This window comes from Taurulus bubalis (genome assembly GCF_910589615.1).
Source record: "Taurulus bubalis genome assembly, chromosome: 17".
Classification (NCBI taxonomy): domain Eukaryota; kingdom Metazoa; phylum Chordata; class Actinopteri; order Perciformes; family Cottidae; genus Taurulus; species Taurulus bubalis.
Window position 1 is genome coordinate 3,250,263 of NC_136605.1, and position 18,402 is coordinate 3,268,664.

Genomic DNA, 18,402 nt, shown 5'->3' on the forward strand with positions numbered 1-18,402 from the left:
GTGACGCGTTTCCACGTGAACACGCGCGCATTAACACCTGGTCCCATTGAGCCGGTGTGTGTTGTTCACGCGCGGGTAAACAGGCCCGTGGAATGGCGGCACTCTGCGGCGGCGTCAGAGGGCTGTCCTGATCCGAGTGATGAATCCGCAGTCTCATAAACACGTTTTAATCTGAACCTCCTCCCGCTGTGTGCGCAGTCTGCGGGTCTGTTTGCGCATGCACGAGCAGAAGAAAAACAAAAAGTACGCGCAGGGATCCAAAGTTGCAATTTGAAGACATGAAACCTACTGGAGGCTACTTCTGGATTAAAAGGTTTATTACGTGTTGCGCTATACTTTGATTACTGGTTTACAGGCGTTATAAACAATAAGGACCGCATAATAGCGTGTTTTGGGTCTACAGCTACAGGACAACATGACACAGTAAAACACAGACAGACAGGACAGTTACATACAAGCAGGCAGGAAGGTGCTGTATTTACAGGATGCCTCTGAGGAGACACGTGACCAGAGGGCTTTGGTTCTTTTCTTTTATCTTGTTTTGTCCTTTTTTTAAATTCGCATTTATCTTCCCATTTATTGGCGCACGTGTTTGCGCACAGTCCCAGTCCATCAGCTCCTGGTTTTCTCCTTTTTTTCCTCTTTTTTTGTTGTTGTAATTTCTCTCAGTTCATTTTTTTTGTTTTATGCATAACGCTCAAATACAGCTTCACTAATGAGTCCACCGCGCAGTCAAGCTGCGCACTACGGAGCGCTGGTCTTCACTTTGGCCACGAACTTCTTCTCCTTCACCCTCCGGTTCTGGAACCAGATGGTGATCTGGCGCTCCGACAGGTTGGTGGCGGCCGAGATCTTCCTCCTCTTGTCCTTGGTGATGAACTTGTTGGCGCCGTACTCCTTCTCCAGCTCCTTCAGCTGCAGCTTGGTGTACGGGATCCGCTTCTTCCGGCCGCGGCGGAACGGCGAGCCGTCGTGCTGGTGCGCCACCACGTCTGTGGTGTTTAGGGGGGAGAGAGAGGCATGTAGAGGGTGAGGACCGGACACACACAGAGGGACAATATAGTCGGTGGAATACAGACAACACTACTGCTGTGTGGCTCAAAGGAGGAGGAAAGCAACGTGGAGCTGACTGGACACACACACACACACACACACACACACACACACACACACACACACACACACACACACACACACACAACATGGACGTCTGATGAGCAGCGCGACCACGCGGGTGACCTGATGCTCTGCGCTCAGAATACAGGGTGTGCACGGAAATTGCTTTTTTTTTTTTTTTATTGATTATTATTTAATTCCATCCCTGTAATTAATAGCTTAAATAAAGATTTCAAGAGAGCTCCTCGTTAAAACCCAAATGACTGCGCTGAGAGATCTAATTAATTGTTATCCTGCAAAGTGTTATGCATGTTAACAGCTGCTACTATTTGAGCACGAAATAATTATCTAACATGCAACACGAACCTTTCCATAAAAACTACAAATACTATATTTATTATTTTAAATACTTATAATTATATAAATACTATATGAAAAGGCGATAATGTTTTGCTAATGACATGCCATACAATAATAATAATACATGTTATAGCAGCAGCCCGTGCATCATTAGCTTGTTCCACATGTTTAGAGTAAAGCTCACCAGCCAGAGCGGACTTCCAGAGGTGCCCGGCCTGGCCCTGGTCCTTGGAGCAGTACATCTGTCCCCCCCAGCCGTTGGTCAGAGCCCAGGGCTGGTAGCTGTCCATGGGGAGCAGGGTGTCATGGCGCGGCTCTCCGGCGCCCAGCGTCTGGACCACCGACACGTCCAGGTAGCTCGCCATGGACTGGTACGGGCTCGGGTAGCCGTGGTAAAAGGCGAACTCCTTGGCCCGGTGGTTCGCGTACTCGTCCGAGTTGACCGTGGTGTCCATGTACTGCGAGCTGAGCGCGGCTCCCGCCGCCTGGGTGCAGGACTTCAGGGAGCCCCGCCCCATCCGGCACGGGTAGTAGCCGTTGCCGAAGTAGCCGTACGGCAGCGCGGTGGCGGCCGAGGAGCCCTGGTGCGACACGGCCGCCGCCTGACACGGCCCGGCCGCGCACTGCTTCACCGGACCCCCGCCGGTCTCGCTGGAGCCCGGAGCGGACACGTCCACCGCGGGGTAGCCCGCCGAGGAGTGCACCAGGCCGGACGCGTGTCCGCCGAGAGCGGCGGCGGCCGCCGAGTGCGCCATGATGTTGCGGCACTGGCTGGCGGCGAAGTTGCCGCTGCCCACCAGCCCCTCCATGTTCTTGTTCAGGTCGTCCAGGTTGTTGTCATACACAAACATCACCGTGTCCGCTGGCCAGCGAGGGTTTAGAACCAAGGAGGCGGTCATAGGCGCTCCTTATTCCCGGTCTGGCCTCCGTTCGTCGCCGTTTCCTCTCAGACTCTGCCCGGTGCTCCGCGCTACATCGGCTGGATGAAGGTGAACTGGCGCGGTTACTCTTCGCTGGCTCTCCTTGCTCACACACTTCTCAGGTAATTGTCATGCACCTCCACGCGCACTTTGGTAGCACGTGCGCGCTGCCTTGCTACTGCGCCGTTTAGTGACGGTGCTCGCTCGGAGGCAAAGACTCCCGGTAACCGGCCGGACCTCCGGTTACATCCCAGCCGCAGCCTTGACGCAACAAGCCCCCGGGACAAGGAGAGGGGGGCGGGCGCGTGTCCATTGGATGAGACCTGGTGATCACGTGGTGGGGGGAGAGGGAAAAAAACAGTGGAAGAAGAGACTTAGGGATTGTCAGTCAAAGAAAAATATTTTTATGAGGCTCGAGCTGTGGCACGAGAAGAGCGTGAGCTCCGTGCGCGTGCAGCTCCCGGTGCTCGTGCGGCTGCAGCGCGTCGACCCAAAGTGTCTGATCTCCTGCGGCTGCAGGGAGAGAGATATTATCACTGAGATATTATTACTGAGAGATGTTATCACTGAGATATTATTACTGAGAGATATTATCACTGTGAGAGAGAAAATAAATCACTTGGAACAGTTTTGGGTCGTGCGTAAAGACGCACGGGGAGCGCAGAAACACCGAGTAGTTTTATATCATTCATGTAGGTAGATATTGCATGTAGTCGACAGGAAGTATAATAGACCTGCAGGAGACACTATGATGGAAGCGTGAAGTCAATTAAAACTTTTCTCAAATAAAAAAAAGGAAGATTAATGCTGTTTAATTCTTCATAAGTCTAAATAGAGTTATGGACACATTTAAAGACTTATAACCAGCGCTGCTTAATGCATGAGCAAAACGTTTATCGTTGCCAGAAAAGTATTAAAAAAAATATTATACCAGAAGTATTTCCAGCCTTTTAAAAGATTATTAAAATAAATACCCGCATGGTACTCTCTCTCTCTCGCTCTCTCTCTCTCTCTGAAGGAAGCCTAAAGATGGATTTATGGAAAAGATTTTGGAGCTCTTTATATTGAGAGATGTGGCCTCGGTTCAAAGCGCGTCAGAATAAAAGGTTTTCTCGCCCCTTCTGAGCCGCGTCATCTGCAGTGATCACATCACAGGTCTCTCCAGCTCAAATCTTCTGTTGCTTTTTGTTCTCCTGCATAATAAAACATTTTAAGATTGTACCTCTTCACGCACTCACGTCATGCATGGATTCACTGTCACTTTCATCTATTTTCAGAGACAAGTGTTGCTGTTTAAGGCAGAAAGCTTCCTCTGGTGACCGATGGAAACATGAATGATGTAATAACTGCAAACAGGACCCGTATGATGGATGCGTGAGTTGCCATCAAGTCTCCCTCAGTAGGCCGCTCTGAAAGAATAGAAAGTCTTGATTTGAGTTTCGTGATGCGTTTATGTACGGCATGTTTTTATTTTTTATTTATGCCGTTTGAGCATTATTTTATGCCGTTTTTTATTTTACACATGTGAGTTTACGCATACTTTGGTATCAGTGACAACACGAGATGCACCACGTTAATGCAGACATGGCGCTGAGGCCAAAGATGAGCAACACTGTTTTATTTTTTGTTTTACTGTATTTTATTCATCGTGTTTACTTCCACTGCGGTAAAAGCTTGACAATCTGGATACATTTAAATAAATATAAAACACACAGCATATCCAGAGAAAGTGACGCATAAGACGCACGAGTGAAGGATCAAATGTTCTGAATTATTCTGGTGAAGAAATATTAGTTTTCCGGTTTGGCGATTAAGAATAAATGTGATCTTTAAAAGCACCGTTAAAGAAAAACATTGTAAAGTGAAACAAAGAAGACATTAAAGGGAACTTAAAGTCCACATTTATTGGGAATGAATGTCGCTCGTGAGCCCCGGAAGGTGCGCTAGAAAGATCCAGAAGAGGCCGCGGTAACTGGTTGGGTGTTCTTGTTTCTTTTATTTATATATTTCATTGTTTCTTTGTTTCTTTTGCCTTATTTGTTATTTATATTTATTTTTTCAAACAACTGTTCGAATGTCAATAATTCATGTTTGAGTGTTATGTGATTATTGAGTGTCAGTTTGTGTTTGTGCCGCGCGAAGTCACCGCGAACAGATGAAGAGAAGAAGGACAGCAGCTCTTGAAGTGAACAATGAGATGCTCTTAGACACGCTGCACGTGCACATCACCCGGGAGTGAACGGGGCTGAACCCTGTGCGGGTCTGATGCGGGTCTGATGCGGGTCTGATGGGGGTCTGATGGGGGTCTGATGGGGGTCCTCCATCCCGCCAGGACTCTGAGCTCCTGAGGACCAAACCGACACGAACTAGTCACAAAATAAATAAATAAAGCTGAACGTGGGTCTGTGCCTGAAGTGTTCTGGGGGCCCAACACACACACAAACCACCCAGACAGTCCCGTCGTGTGGTCTGGAGGGGGGCCAGACTGGCCCCTGGGGGTCAAGGTCAAGTTTAACGCGGAGAGGCAGAGAGGGAAGGGGAGGAGGGCGCAGACAGAAAGAGACACAGATGTAATGAGCTCAAGTTCAAGGCCACCACACACCTTGAAGACTCTTCTGGTTCGGAGCGCGCGTGTGCGCGTGACCGCGCGCTGTGGACGACAAGGAAGACGCCGTGGTGTCCCAACATAACCAGTCCAACCAGTATGGAAACAAACATCCGCCCAGAGATCATTAACAGGAGACATCGACACGTTGTTCCCTCGACATGAAACAAGGCTCGAGTGAGATGATCAAGTATTTCTGTATTTGATATCATACGTTTTACTCTGAGTGGTGGACTGGTACCTGCTGCCTCTATAATATACTGCTATAGGTTTATAATAAGCGGTGTGCAGCTGATTAATAGAAAGATACGGAATCATTTGTTTTGCTCTCCAGAAAGAAACAAAAAAAGGTAAATAAAAAGAAAATGTTAAAAGGAACTACAATGACCGACATGTTTTATCTATTACAAATAAATGCGTCATCGTTTCCAGTTTGAATAAAGTGCAGAGCTGATGAAGCTCACCGGGTTCCTTTACTCAAACACGACCAGCTCTGGATGCTGACTGGGTTATTATTCTGGATTTTAAACATCTGTCATTTTATTCTCATAAAGACATAAAGTAAAGTTAGCATGACGTCTCCAGGCTCTCTGCAGCCGTTCACACATATTATTTACTCTTTAAGTAGATTTATTTTCTTTTTTTGTATGTTTGTGTTTTTTTTCACACGAGTATCGCGCGTGGCATTATTAGAAACTCTCTATTCGTTCATCAGACGTCGTGCAAACACAAATAAACCCAACAACCTAAACAATTCATTTAAAAAAGAGGCAACGTCACTGCTATCACAAGTCCGCGTCACAGGACGTGAACACGAGACACGAGGGTACGGCCTGAGAGAGTGATTATATTACATTATTATTATTATTATTATTATTATTATTATTATTATTATTATTATTATTATTATTATTACTATATAAGCATCTGCCCGTATTAAGTCTGATCTGATTTGTCGTATTCTGTTTCCCCCTAGCTGCACTAAATTAGTGAAGGTTACAGTATGTGACGCCACAATCAGACTCAGTTTATTGACAGGTAAACAAACATAAGCAGGCATTTTATTATGTTTGTTCTTATTGTGTACCCTATATACACATACATATAATTCAATAATAATAATAATAAAAAGTCCTTCATAAGAATATATATATAACTCCTGTCAGGTTGCATCTGCTGTAACATGACGGCCTCTCTGCAGCGCGAGCGGCCCGCGCGGAGCCTTCTGTCCCGGGACCCGAACGCGGAAATGATTTCAATAAGGAGTCAATACATATGATGCAAATAAAATGAATGAACATGTTTGTTTTTTTCATAATATAAAAATAAAGACAGTAGTTTGGTGTCAGGTGCTCGTGCACATCGGTCCGTGCACGCCTCCATCTCCTCCTCTGCTCGTTCTAGTCGCTGATTCGTGTTTCATATCCAGCCACACATTAAATGTCCCTCACTTACTTGTTATGCCACTTGTTTTATTTTTGGTTTATTTTATTGTATTTCTTATGTCTATGTGTTTATGCTGGAGCAACATTCCAAGAAAATCTTTGTTTTTTAATTTGACCTTATGTGTAAGTTAATTTCCTGATTCGGTCTGTTTTGTTGTTGTTGTTTTTTTATATATATTATATTTTGCTTTTGCTGTTTTCTTGGTTTCATAATAAAACTGAAAGTGTGTGTCTTTTCTGACAACCAGTCCGAAAAGAAAATGTCTCCCCCGGATGTAAAACAGCATTTCCAGGGTTTACCAACTCCAGCATCATGTCCTCCTCAATAGAAACATCTGTGTTCTCTACTGTAATGTGGCCATCGTCACAATTCAGGATTTAAAAAAAAACTCCTGCCACGTGAAAGAGGATTCTGACGAGGTTGCAGGGTTTAAGATTGTCTTGTGCTTTCTGGGGAATTTTAATTATAATATTATAATACCAAACACGTGAGACGCTGAGTCAGCATCAGCTGAGGTGACGTCCAATAAGTGAAGAGCAGCAACTGACGTTTGTGTTTTGTCAATCAGTGTTTCCTCTTTCCTCAACACCTGGCTGGCCTCAAGTCCTCTTCACTCACCCTCCAGCTGCATTGCATTCTGGTCTATCTCCCTGCACACTGCAGGCCCTACTGTATGCTGACATGGACCAATAACAAAGAGGATTTCTCCCCTTTGTGATGGCAGTGCTAAATGGTGAAATGTTGACACATGTTGAGCAAACACCAGTGGAGCTTCTGGAAGTTATTGGTTACCTATTAAATAAAAAGGTCAAATAAAAATAAAGCAAAAGCAAGTTTTGAAATGTGACCAATGGCCGTTTATTAACAGTGTATCATATTTTCAGAGAAGATGTTTTTAAAGGAACTTTCCTGTGGGATCTGAGTATAGACGTCTCAGAGGGACACGGCTGTGGAATCCTTTTTTAGGGAAAACATCGCTAGCGTGTGACTATGACCAAGCAAAGGGAGGAGCTGAGTGAACACACACTATCTGCAACACAGACAGGGCTGGCCACAACATTTACCAACTAGAACTCTTTATTTTCCATCATTCATATGAAAATCAAACTGAAATTCCCCAAACAAAAAAGCAATGGGCCAAAAATTCCCCAAACAAGCCAAAAAGGCGAAAGTATTTCATGTTGTCATGTTGGCTGCAAACATTTACATTGTTGACCGTCTTCAGACTCCCTGTTAATCCGCTCTGTTGATCCTCTTCACTTCTACTGATGCAGCCGATGGAGCAGATCCTTCTGAGCTCTTTGAAAATACCCAAAATGATCAACCTTTTGCTTTGTTGATCCCATCACATTGATGTCACACATGAAGACGACGCCTAGAAACGTGTTTTAATGACTGTAGTTTCTGGTTGTATGCTGATCGGAGTGAGCTTTGGCTACAGTGACCTTTGACCCCATTAGTCTGATCAACTTAAACTGCTCTAAAAGAAGAAGAAAAAAGGTGGGATTTCTTAGTTTTGTTACTTTAAATTTACATTTTCTATTTGTCAAAAATAAGTATTGTCTGCAGGAGATTTCATACATCATTTTGCCCAAAAGAAAATAACGACCCTGCTCAGTGGTGACCGGGGTCGTCCTTCAATCAGAGGATCGGCGGTTTGATCTCTTGCTCTGCTAGCCCATGTCGATGTGTCCTTGGGCAAGTGTGTATGAATGTTAATTAGTCCTGATGGGCAGGTGGAATCTTAGCTCCTCCCATCAGCGTATGAATGGGTGAATGAGGACATGACAAGTGTTAAAGGCCTTTGAGTCGTCGGAAGACTCATTTACCATTACTCATTTTTTCTGTCTCTTTTAATTGCAATGTCATGGTCTTCCTTCTCATACCATCATGGGCCAAAGTCAGTTTTGGCTCATGTGATGATGACTGAGACGTCTCCACGACAACTGAGCAAACTCACAGAGGAAGACAATGAAATGAGTATAAAAGCACCGGAAAAGGGCCAGTGAGTGGACCTTGAGTTTTGCTTTAAATGTTCTTTAGTTTTGTACATTATTTATCACATTGAACACACAGCACACACAACACGGTCCACCTACTCCACGGCCCTTCTGATCTGTGTGTGTGTGTGTGTGTGTGTGTGTGTGTGTGTGTGTGTGTGTGTGTGGCAGCAGCAGCCAGCCTGTCCTTCAGCTCCATACTTGGTTGTTACTGCGGCTCATTAAACTCCTGCAGCTCTACCTGACGCCTGTGTGCAATCAGGTCGTGAAACTGAAGAAATTGAAGCTTGGCGGCTGGTTTGGTTTCTTTGGACTGGTCTCCATGATGTTTTTGCCAGTAGAGGAAGGCAATGATGCAATGGGCAAAATGTTCTGTGGGTTAATGGACCGACTGCTGCCACCATACTGGCACCCATGCTCCATTTATTGTCTCACTTATTTAGAGGGCAAAGATCTTTTCATTTAAATATTCATTAAGCTATTGAGCTATTCAAAACATGCAGAGTTTAATTTAGTCTCCATCAAGACAGAACCTCAGGATGAGGTAATGATGCAAGTCTCATAACAATAATAATAATAATCTTGGTTGATATTGGCATATTCAAAATGTGGGAGAACAATAATGTGCTTTTTATTGACGCCCACTGGTCTGCCTCGCTAGGCTGGCAAATGGTTGAAGGATTACGATGTATCAATACTGGAAACCCAAAAGTGACACCGATACAATAGAGTCAGGTTGGTCTCATCCAGGATGAATATACCAAGCAAAAATAATGAAACAAAATAACTGTGTATGTTATCCACCATAAACTCATGTTCACAATGTTTACTGAGGTAAGTCAGTTTTTTACTTTTCTATACAATCAGAGGAGTCTCCCCCTGCTGGTCCGTAGAGATAATGCACGTTTAGGAACTGGAGGTTGCTTCCTGGGTCCAACAAGGATTTCATCATCTTTCCCGAAACCTACCATAGTAGTTTTGTTGCCTAAACTTGACTTAGCTGTTTCCTGTGAAGACAGAAGTTCATTTAAAAAAAGATCGTATGGATTTTCGTGGGAAAACGTTACTACCTCTGTCAGCACTACTGCTGCTGTTAGCGCTGCTGTTAGCGTTGCTTGCGCCGTTAGCATCGTCAACTGCTATCCGCCGGACTCGGACGTCTCCGTGTTCAGAGCCGCGTGCCGGCAGGCCATCCCTCCTGTTGAGCTGCTGCTAGTAGACTAATTGCACGTCACATTATATTGAAGAACGCTCGCGGGGATTGGCTGTGAGCAAAATGCATCTCCTCATATTTTCTAGATCTGAGCACAAGAAGGATCGATCACAGGCATCGTTTGGCTGGACATGTTTCGATGCGTGGTACTTGGTTATTTCGGTCGATAACGCGGCTTTGGGGCAGTCATCCTTTATGTCAGCCTTCACTCATCATCACTGACACCAATACAGTATACTACACAACATCTTTTCACCAAGCACAGACCAAAACACATAATACGCCAAACAACAATAAAATTCAAACACAGTTCAGATTGCTTCAGCAGGAGTCTGTCTCTGCATGGTGTGTGGTGCTGGTGTGTGATGCTGGTGTGTGGTGCTGGTGTGTGGTGCTGGTGTGTGGTGCTGGTGTGTGATGCTGGTGTGTGGTGCTGGTGTGTGATGCTGCTGTGTGATGCTGGTGTGTGGTGCTGGTGTGTGATGCTGGTGTGTGATGCTGGTGTGTGATGCTGGTGTGTGATGCTGGTGTGTGATGCTGGTGTGTGATGCTGGTGTGTGATGCTGGTGTGTGATGCTGGTGTGTGATGCTGGTGTGTGATGCTGGTGTGTGATGCTGGTGTGTGGTGCTGGTGTGTGATGCTGGTGTGTGATGCTGGTGTGTGATGCTGGTGTGTGTATGAAGACAGCTTTAAGACTTCCCATCTGTCGGAGCAGCAGATGGGGTGTTTGCAGGACAGCCTGACTCAGCCGGCTCCTACAATATAACAGATTTGTGCCGACTAGCTTCTAATTGCTGTTTAGTGGGTCCACTTCACTTTGTTGTTTATGTTTTTTTATTTAATTTATTTTTGTATGAAGTTGTGTTTCTTGTAAAATATGTAAAGGCTTTGTGATGATTGCCACTTTAAATGTTTTTTTTCAACTGATAATGAAACAGTGTGTGTCAATGTTCATTTCTACCAAATCCCTCGTCCCTTAACTCAAAGAAATACAATTACATGTAACTTGGGGTTAGAATGCAGGTTTTTACCCAGCATGCATTGTGGCTTGTGTCCTTGAACTTGACCTCATTGAGCATTTCACAACAGAGCGGCTGTGAGTGTGTGTGTGTGTGTGTGTGTGTGTGTGTGTGTGTGTGTGTGTGTGTGTGCGTGCATGCGTGTGTGTGTGTGTATGTGTGTGTTCTCATAAAGACTGAACAACTACTAAATACTTGTTCTTTTTACCCTTATAGTTGAAATGTATAATTATAATTATTTTTGATTATGTCTATTTACTATATAATTTACAATAAAATCCATACCTGCTCTTTTCCAAATATTTAAAGCACCCTTCCACCATGAGAAAAGTAACTCGTTTTATGTTGTGTTTCGACAAACCTATATGTACAGGTGTGTTATATCTCACTGATGAAACTGATAATGTGCACACGTGTACAGACAGATGCATATTTATTTATAACTAAATATTTATGTTTGTCCGGTAGCAAAATATGAAAGAGGTGATTATGAATTCAGCAAAAAGAGAGATGTGATCCAACAGCAATAGTGATAATAACAACGTCTTAATGGGAGATGGAAATGATTTAACAGGTATTATATTACATAATTATCTTTGGGTGTAGGACAGTTGGTTGATAAAACAAGACACTTGAAGCCTTTTGCTGCAGCTTTTTTCTTTACTTATCAAAGGACAGAGGGAATGAATGAGGACCCTTGAGACAAATGTGTGATTTGTGACAAACAATTAATTGATGTGAGTGAGAGAGAAAATAATCAGCAGGTTAATTGATAAGTAAAATAATTGTTGGTTGCAGCCTTGTAGAATTGAGTACAGGTAAATGTGTAGATTGTATGATTTGTGTTCTATTTTATCCTTGTCCTGCTTTTTCTAATGTCCTAAATCTCTGAGATGACCTCACTAAATAAAGGCTAAAGAAAAACAAATAGATCCAGGGACTGCGCGTCGTGACCTGGCTCTGCGGTCATGAATGGATGAATGTGGAAGAAGAACCTCCGCTCCATCCGCGCGAGGACTCACTCCTCCAGGACCGAAGTGGACTCTGGGCCGTCACACGTCACAACGTGTTGCTGTATTCTGCGTTAAGTCCGTTTGTCGTAACGCCAAGCTGTAAATAATGCAGGTAATGTGACACTAGTATTGATATTTATTAAATTAGTCATTTTGGAGAATGACCGTGGATACAGCTCCCTGTTATTATTATTATTATTATTATTATTATTATTATTATTATTATTATTATTATTATTATTATTATTATTATTACGGGAGATAAGCGTCGGAGAAGAGATGGATGGATGGATGGATGGATGGATGGATGGATGGATGGATGGATGGATGGATGGGACTGGAGATGGAACATATGAATAAAAGGCAGCTGGCCCAACGATTCCCGTTAACAGTGTAATAGAGAAAACGGGCCCGGCGGTGTAGAACCAACTCTGAAGGAAGACACGGTCGCTCGTTGGAAAACATTTAATCAGGGCAGAAGAGTCCAGAACGAAATGAGGTTATTATCAGAGCATTATTCATAATGTATAATTTATTGTGATTATTATTGTATGCATGCATGCATTTATTTATGTAGTATATATATTAGAAGTAATAGTATTCATATTATTATTATTACTATTATTGTTGTGGTTTTCCTCGGTATTAATAGTAATAGTAATAGTTAAGTGAGGTTCATGATATGACAGAAATGAATAGACTCGGTTTGACTTCATGAAAGCTTCCAGGCTCCACGCGCAGACTTTAAAACATATTGTGTGTGTCTTTATTTCATTGAGGAGCCAGAGCTCGTCTCCAGCCCCGTGGCGTGTGTGCGTGTCTCTACGCCGTAAAAGGCGCATTAGATCCGGCGGAACCGCGAGGAAGTCCGCCGCGTCACGCCGACACACCGACGGGTCAGATGCTGCTCATCATAACCAAGACTCTACATGTTACCTTTATTTAACTCTTAGTTCAAATGTTTTTTTAAATAAAGTTCCTAATATTACTGAGCAGTATATCGAGAGGTTTTCAGCAGACTTTAAACACAGTTGAGAACCTCAGTGAGCTTTTGTTAAATGCAAAGGAGATGAAAAAAGAGGAAGTCAAAGGAAGACTCTGTTCATTTTATTCCCATGGTTATTCAAAACATCTTTATTCCTCCAAACTAATGTGAAGAAAACAAATATGCAGGTCAATTTGAAGTTCAGATCACCTGCATTTAAAGCTATAAATCCTGATTCTATAATTCAGTTTTCTCCCCTTGATACATTATACATTTTAATTATGTTCTCTCTTATTTTGCACACAGGTTTTTTGTCATGCAGAATAACTCCATGTCAGTCACTTCTTTACTAAATTAAGAGAATTAGTAAAGTAGAATTGCTGCTGTCAGCCAATCAGGACCCAGGACACTCCACTAAGGGACAGGAGGCCTGTGATGACAGGTGTGTGTGCGTGTGTGTGTGTGTGTGTGTGTGTGTGTGTGTGTGTGTGTGTGTGTGTGTGTGTGTGTGTGTGTGTGTGTGTGTGTGTGTGTGATGCTCTGTTCTGTTCCCTCGCCGGCCAATAGGAGGGAGCCTTGTACCTCAGTCTGCAGCTCAGGTGATCGTCCCTATACTCACATACACACACACACACTCACACACACACACACACAAACACGTTTATTAGAGCTCTAATCAGAGTGTAGACATACTGTACATATATGAGAATTTTCACATGTTAAAAATATTCTCTCCCCATCATGTATTCTGGTGTACGTGTGTGTTTTCTTCCTCTTGTGGATAAATGGAGGATGTTTGGATGGATTCCGAGAGTGGAAAATGTTTCAATGACCAAAAACACATAAAACAACAACACTGTAATTAGATAATTGTGTTAAACTTGTTAAACTGAAAGTTATTTCACTCTTGAAAACGCTTAAAACACTCATAGTCCGAGAAACAAGTCCCACCCGCATTTACTTGGCTGTAATTGGTTGTAACAATAATAATCAAGTTAAATCAATTTTAAATGCAGAGCCCAAAATCCCATTTGCCTCACTGACTCCCTCTTGCTCTAAAACTCAAACACTGAAAGACGGATGGTAAATAAATGAAGGCCATGTGTACAGAGGGGACAGAAATACCAATAAAGCTTTTTGAGAAACACTATGACAATATTAGCTGGAAAGCTTGTAAACGTGCAGAATGTGGATGCAGTACTTTGTGCATTTGACTAACATGTGAGGTCGTTTTTGACAGAATGAACCAAACTTCCAAACTAAAGACAGGAAGACAGGGACAGGCACTCGGGCCGAACGTCCTCCTCCAAAGGACAGAGATCAGAGGCGGGGCGGAGGCTCGGCGAGGACAAAGATCCGGGTTAAGGTTCAGGCAACAAAACTACTTGGTCAATAAAAGATAATGGCGTCTGTTCAAATAGCAGCGTACATATTGTAACAGTGAAGCTCCTGTAAATAAAGCACCGCCGCTTGCGGCAGACTACGTTTGTCTGGACGTACGATGGCCACAGTGTTTCCTGCTACTGGGCTGTGGCAGGACAGACATGGTCTTTAATCATTCAGGATTAGTAGTACCAGGGCCAAATGGGATTAAAAAAAAATCTTTATAAACAACCAATTATAGTTGAGGGAATAAGATGAGTTTGGAGTTAAAGGCCTTCAGAGGAAGGGGCGACCTCTGGTTCTGAAAAGTTAAGCCAACGCGGAAGCACCTTGACCTGCATTCTCTCATCTGACCAGTGGCGGACCGTTTATTTTCTACCTGCGCTTCAGTGGATCAGCGCCCCCCCCCCCGCTCCCCTTGTGAGCTAACAGCGAGCGCGAGTTAGCGCAGACCTGCTTTCCATCGCGCCTCAGGTGGCCAAGCATGGTGAGATGCGCTGCGGGGCGGGGAGGACAGCAGGTCCAAGTGTTAGACAGTGTCCACAGGGAAAGTCTGCAGCAGCTGCTTCTTCTTCTTCAGTTTGAATGGCGGATTGCGACCAACTTGACTAGGTGCACACCGCCACCTCCTTTTTCCGGAGTGTGCAGATCCAGGGTGCTGCTGCTGCTGCTGTGGAGGATCCTTGTCTCTGTGAGGAATCACACGGACAGAACCCTCCTAGCAGGCCGTCACCATGTAGTTTAACCCGCTTTTCTACCGTAGAAGAACAGAGGTGAAATCTGATTGGATGAGCTCTGCTTAACCAGCTCAACCAAGCTAAGGAACAGACAAGACAGGAGCTGTGCAATGAGAAAATAAGCTAACAGGGAAAAGTAATTATAATACATGTATAACAATTAAATTATAAAATAGCTGTAACTTTTAATTATAAATAAATAAAATAAATAGATATCACACAAACCACAGTCTGAGGATATGTTGGTCCGATTGGAATTCATGTTATGAGAGTGGTGTATAGTATAGGATTGTAACTAATTTTATAAATATACTGGCATTATATAATTAAATATTAGTATTATATTACCATTTTACGTTTAATTTAATGTTTAAATTATTAGTTATATACTAATTGAGTATAACTGTCCCACATATGAAGACATCATCAGCATGTCTAATTGTTTTCATGTTGCCCGGCACGACAATGTTCAGTCAAGCAGAGTGTGTACATTGTGTGCTACACACAACAGTCACAGAGCCACACATTTACGAGGTCAGAGACTGACAACTGCTTTGCATCTGAGGGTCAACAGATATCAGGAATGTTAATGCAATTTCCTGTCTGAAAATTGATCTTTTTTTCAATCATTTAAACTCCAAAAACACAACATTGTCTTTAGCTCTATTTAGTAGCGTCTTTTGTGAGAACGTCTCGAAACATCTATGTATTTAAACCTCCACATGCAAAGTAGAACATAACTGCAAAATCTGAGACCAGCCAGAGCTGAACAGAGCAAACTCCAGTCGTGGTGGCGATGATACATTTATTTCCAACATGTTGTAAAAATGCCGCAACGTGAGAGTCCCAGGCTTTTGGGCAGATAATGAGTTCTGTTGTCCCCGCTGCATCTGCTTCCACTGACTTTTAATGCAAAGCCCAGAGATTTATTGAGCAGGCAGTGCATCACATCTGGGCAGCAGTTCATTCTGCAGCGGAGTCAGCTGAAAGAGATGAAGCATGAACAGCTGCTGTGTCCACTGAAGTGGGCAACGAGAAACACACAGTGGTAAGCGAGAGAAGAGCCGCTTGCTTCACTTCAGGGTAAAGATAGTTGTTTTGACACTCAGACACTGCAGTGACATGTCACTGGTAATTAGCAAGAGGCCTCTTCGGGCACCTTGTCTGTTCTTCTGTAAACACTGGAGGGCATCGCTTGGGATGGGTGAAGTGATTGATCCCATCCATTTCATAGTCGGATGTTTAATATGTTTCTATTGCATTGTGTTGATTGTTGTTGGTCTATATGCACCACCTGCCAACACAAATTCCTTGTATGTGTAACATACCTGGCAAATAAATGGTTCTGATTCTGATTCTGTACATTGTGCCATTAGTCAACTATCTAAACCCCCATACCATAATGCTAATAGCCGCAGCAAGACATAGTTATTTTGCCTAAACCTAACTTAGTTCCCTGTGAAGATGAAAGTTTATTTTGAAAAGACCGCAGACATGTAAGGAGCAGAAATTGACAAGTATGGCTGAACTTTCATAGGAAAATGAAGAGTAATTTTGGTAAGATATCAGACGAGCCGTTGTATGAGGATACATGACGATGAGTCGCTAGTGTCGTTACTCTCGTGACTTATTCATCGCCTTACTGTATACTCTCTAGTCACATGAGTCAGTCAGTGTGAGTCGTTAGTCAGTCAAGTCAACTCAACTGAACTCTCTCTTTTCCTAAACCCTAACTGCGTAGATGGAAGTTTACTTTGAAGAGATACCATGCAGTGGAAACGTGTCCTGCCTTTTCCCTGCCACGTCCAACACCGACGCTGAGGGGAGCCAAGTGCGTCATCGTTTGAAGAGCAGGACCGCCGACCAAACGTCAGAATTTGACGAGTTGAGAGAGAGAATGTGTTGGGCTGCACGTAGCGGTGCTATCTGTAAACATAAGTGGAAGATTCTTACTGCTCTAAAACATTTTAATGGTCGCAATTATTTATCTTTCTCAGTGACGATGCTGAGTTATGGAGTAGAAATACAGTATTTACGTTTGCATGTGACCGACTCACCACCCTGTCCGATGACTTTCCCGTAAACGTTTAGCCCCGTGAGATCTGATTCAATAATAATGTCACAATTTCCGCGTTTTTCTTTTCTTCTTTATCACCACAGACAATGATCTCAGGATGGTTTGTGTTTAAAAAAGATAATTCTTGTTCATCCAACCATTTCTTTGATCAATGCATCGATACAGCAAGCCGATTGGAGCAGAGTACGGTCCGTATAATCACTGTTGTTGTTTTGTATGAGTCGTCCTAAAGGGAGCATGAAGAGGTAAATAAACTGAGGTCCACCAAAGGGGCCTTGAGGAACTCCACATGTCATCGCTCAGATACATTGCCAACGGAAACATCGTATTCTCTGTCTTGAGAGGACTTGAACAATCTAGGACCATGCAAGACAGGCAAGTCAGTTATTTTGTTTTTAAGGTAGTATTGCATGGTTGACTGTTTCAAACGCAGCCCTGAGATCTAGAAACTGTCACTGTGCAGAAAGACGACAAGATCACACTATGCTTCAGTAAAACGAAGAATCGATCAATCCATCCATTCATCTATCTCTACAGAGTATGTCCCTCATTCTTTCTTATGACATGATTGATTTCTCCCAAATGCAAAACATCTGCAGTCAATTTCCAAGGAGCTAAACAATTTAAGGTACATCTTCAATTTCCATCAAATCTGAGAGAGAGTAAGGAAAAATCATAATGATGACATGGAGACTGTGACAGCGTATGCCCTATGCCAGAGGCATCAGATGCAGCAGGAAAGACTTTGCATCCAGCACTGGAAAGAAAGGATGCGTCAGGCCATCCTGCTCGAGCATCAGTATTCATGACTGCTTCTTTTAAATGTAGTTGTAAAAGAGGGAGCTTATTTGATTGGTACTAAAGATGAACTACAATAAATAGCTGGAAAGCAGTGCACATATGGACACTTATTTTTATTAGGGTATCACACATACAACATGTTTGTCATAAATTATTGAAAGCTCTGCTTTGCATTTGGCAACGTATTTTATTGTGCAGAGTTTGCTGGCTTAGAGGTTCAACACATGTACACTTTTATTCTTTCTGTTGGCTGAACATCCACCAGTGCCCGACTTCAAATGTACTTTGACGGGGAAAGAACGCCTCCTGCATGATTGCCGGCTCAGTCGTGACTCCTTGTACTGATACCTGTGTACTGGCTGGCACACAGTTTATCATGCAATGTGTCCTCAGCCTTTTAGCTTCCAATCTCCTGAGTCCATGGGCTGGTCCACACTGGAGTTGGGGAAGTTGCTGTTCTCTGGCGTACAGTCATTAAACGGCGGCAGTATGGAATGGGAAGGGCCAGTTCCTCCACACTTTCGTGAGCCATCCTGGGTCTGTGCAAGACACTCGATAACGATAAAAAAACGATCGCATATACAGGCTCTAAAGGTGTTTCATTGTGGGGGTAAAATGGTAAACAGACTTTACTTGTATAGATCTTTTCTAGTCTTCTGACCACTCAAAGCATTTAAACACTACATGTCATTATTCATCCATTCATACACTGATGGCAGGGGCTAC

At 43.5% G+C, this 18,402-nt stretch overlaps 1 protein-coding gene across 1 annotated transcript; it reads right to left on the reverse strand.

The window, feature by feature from the left end:
- Positions 1–307: 307 nt before the first annotated feature.
- On the reverse strand, positions 308–2,375 carry hoxb13a (homeobox B13a; the record flags this gene model as incomplete). Its single annotated transcript, XM_079233333.1, has 2 exons — positions 308–992; positions 1,661–2,375. 2 exons carry the CDS (start codon positions 2,373–2,375, stop codon positions 745–747), a joined length of 963 nt encoding a protein of 320 aa, XP_079089459.1. The 3' UTR covers positions 308–744.
- Between the last annotated feature and the right edge of the window lie 16,027 nt (positions 2,376–18,402).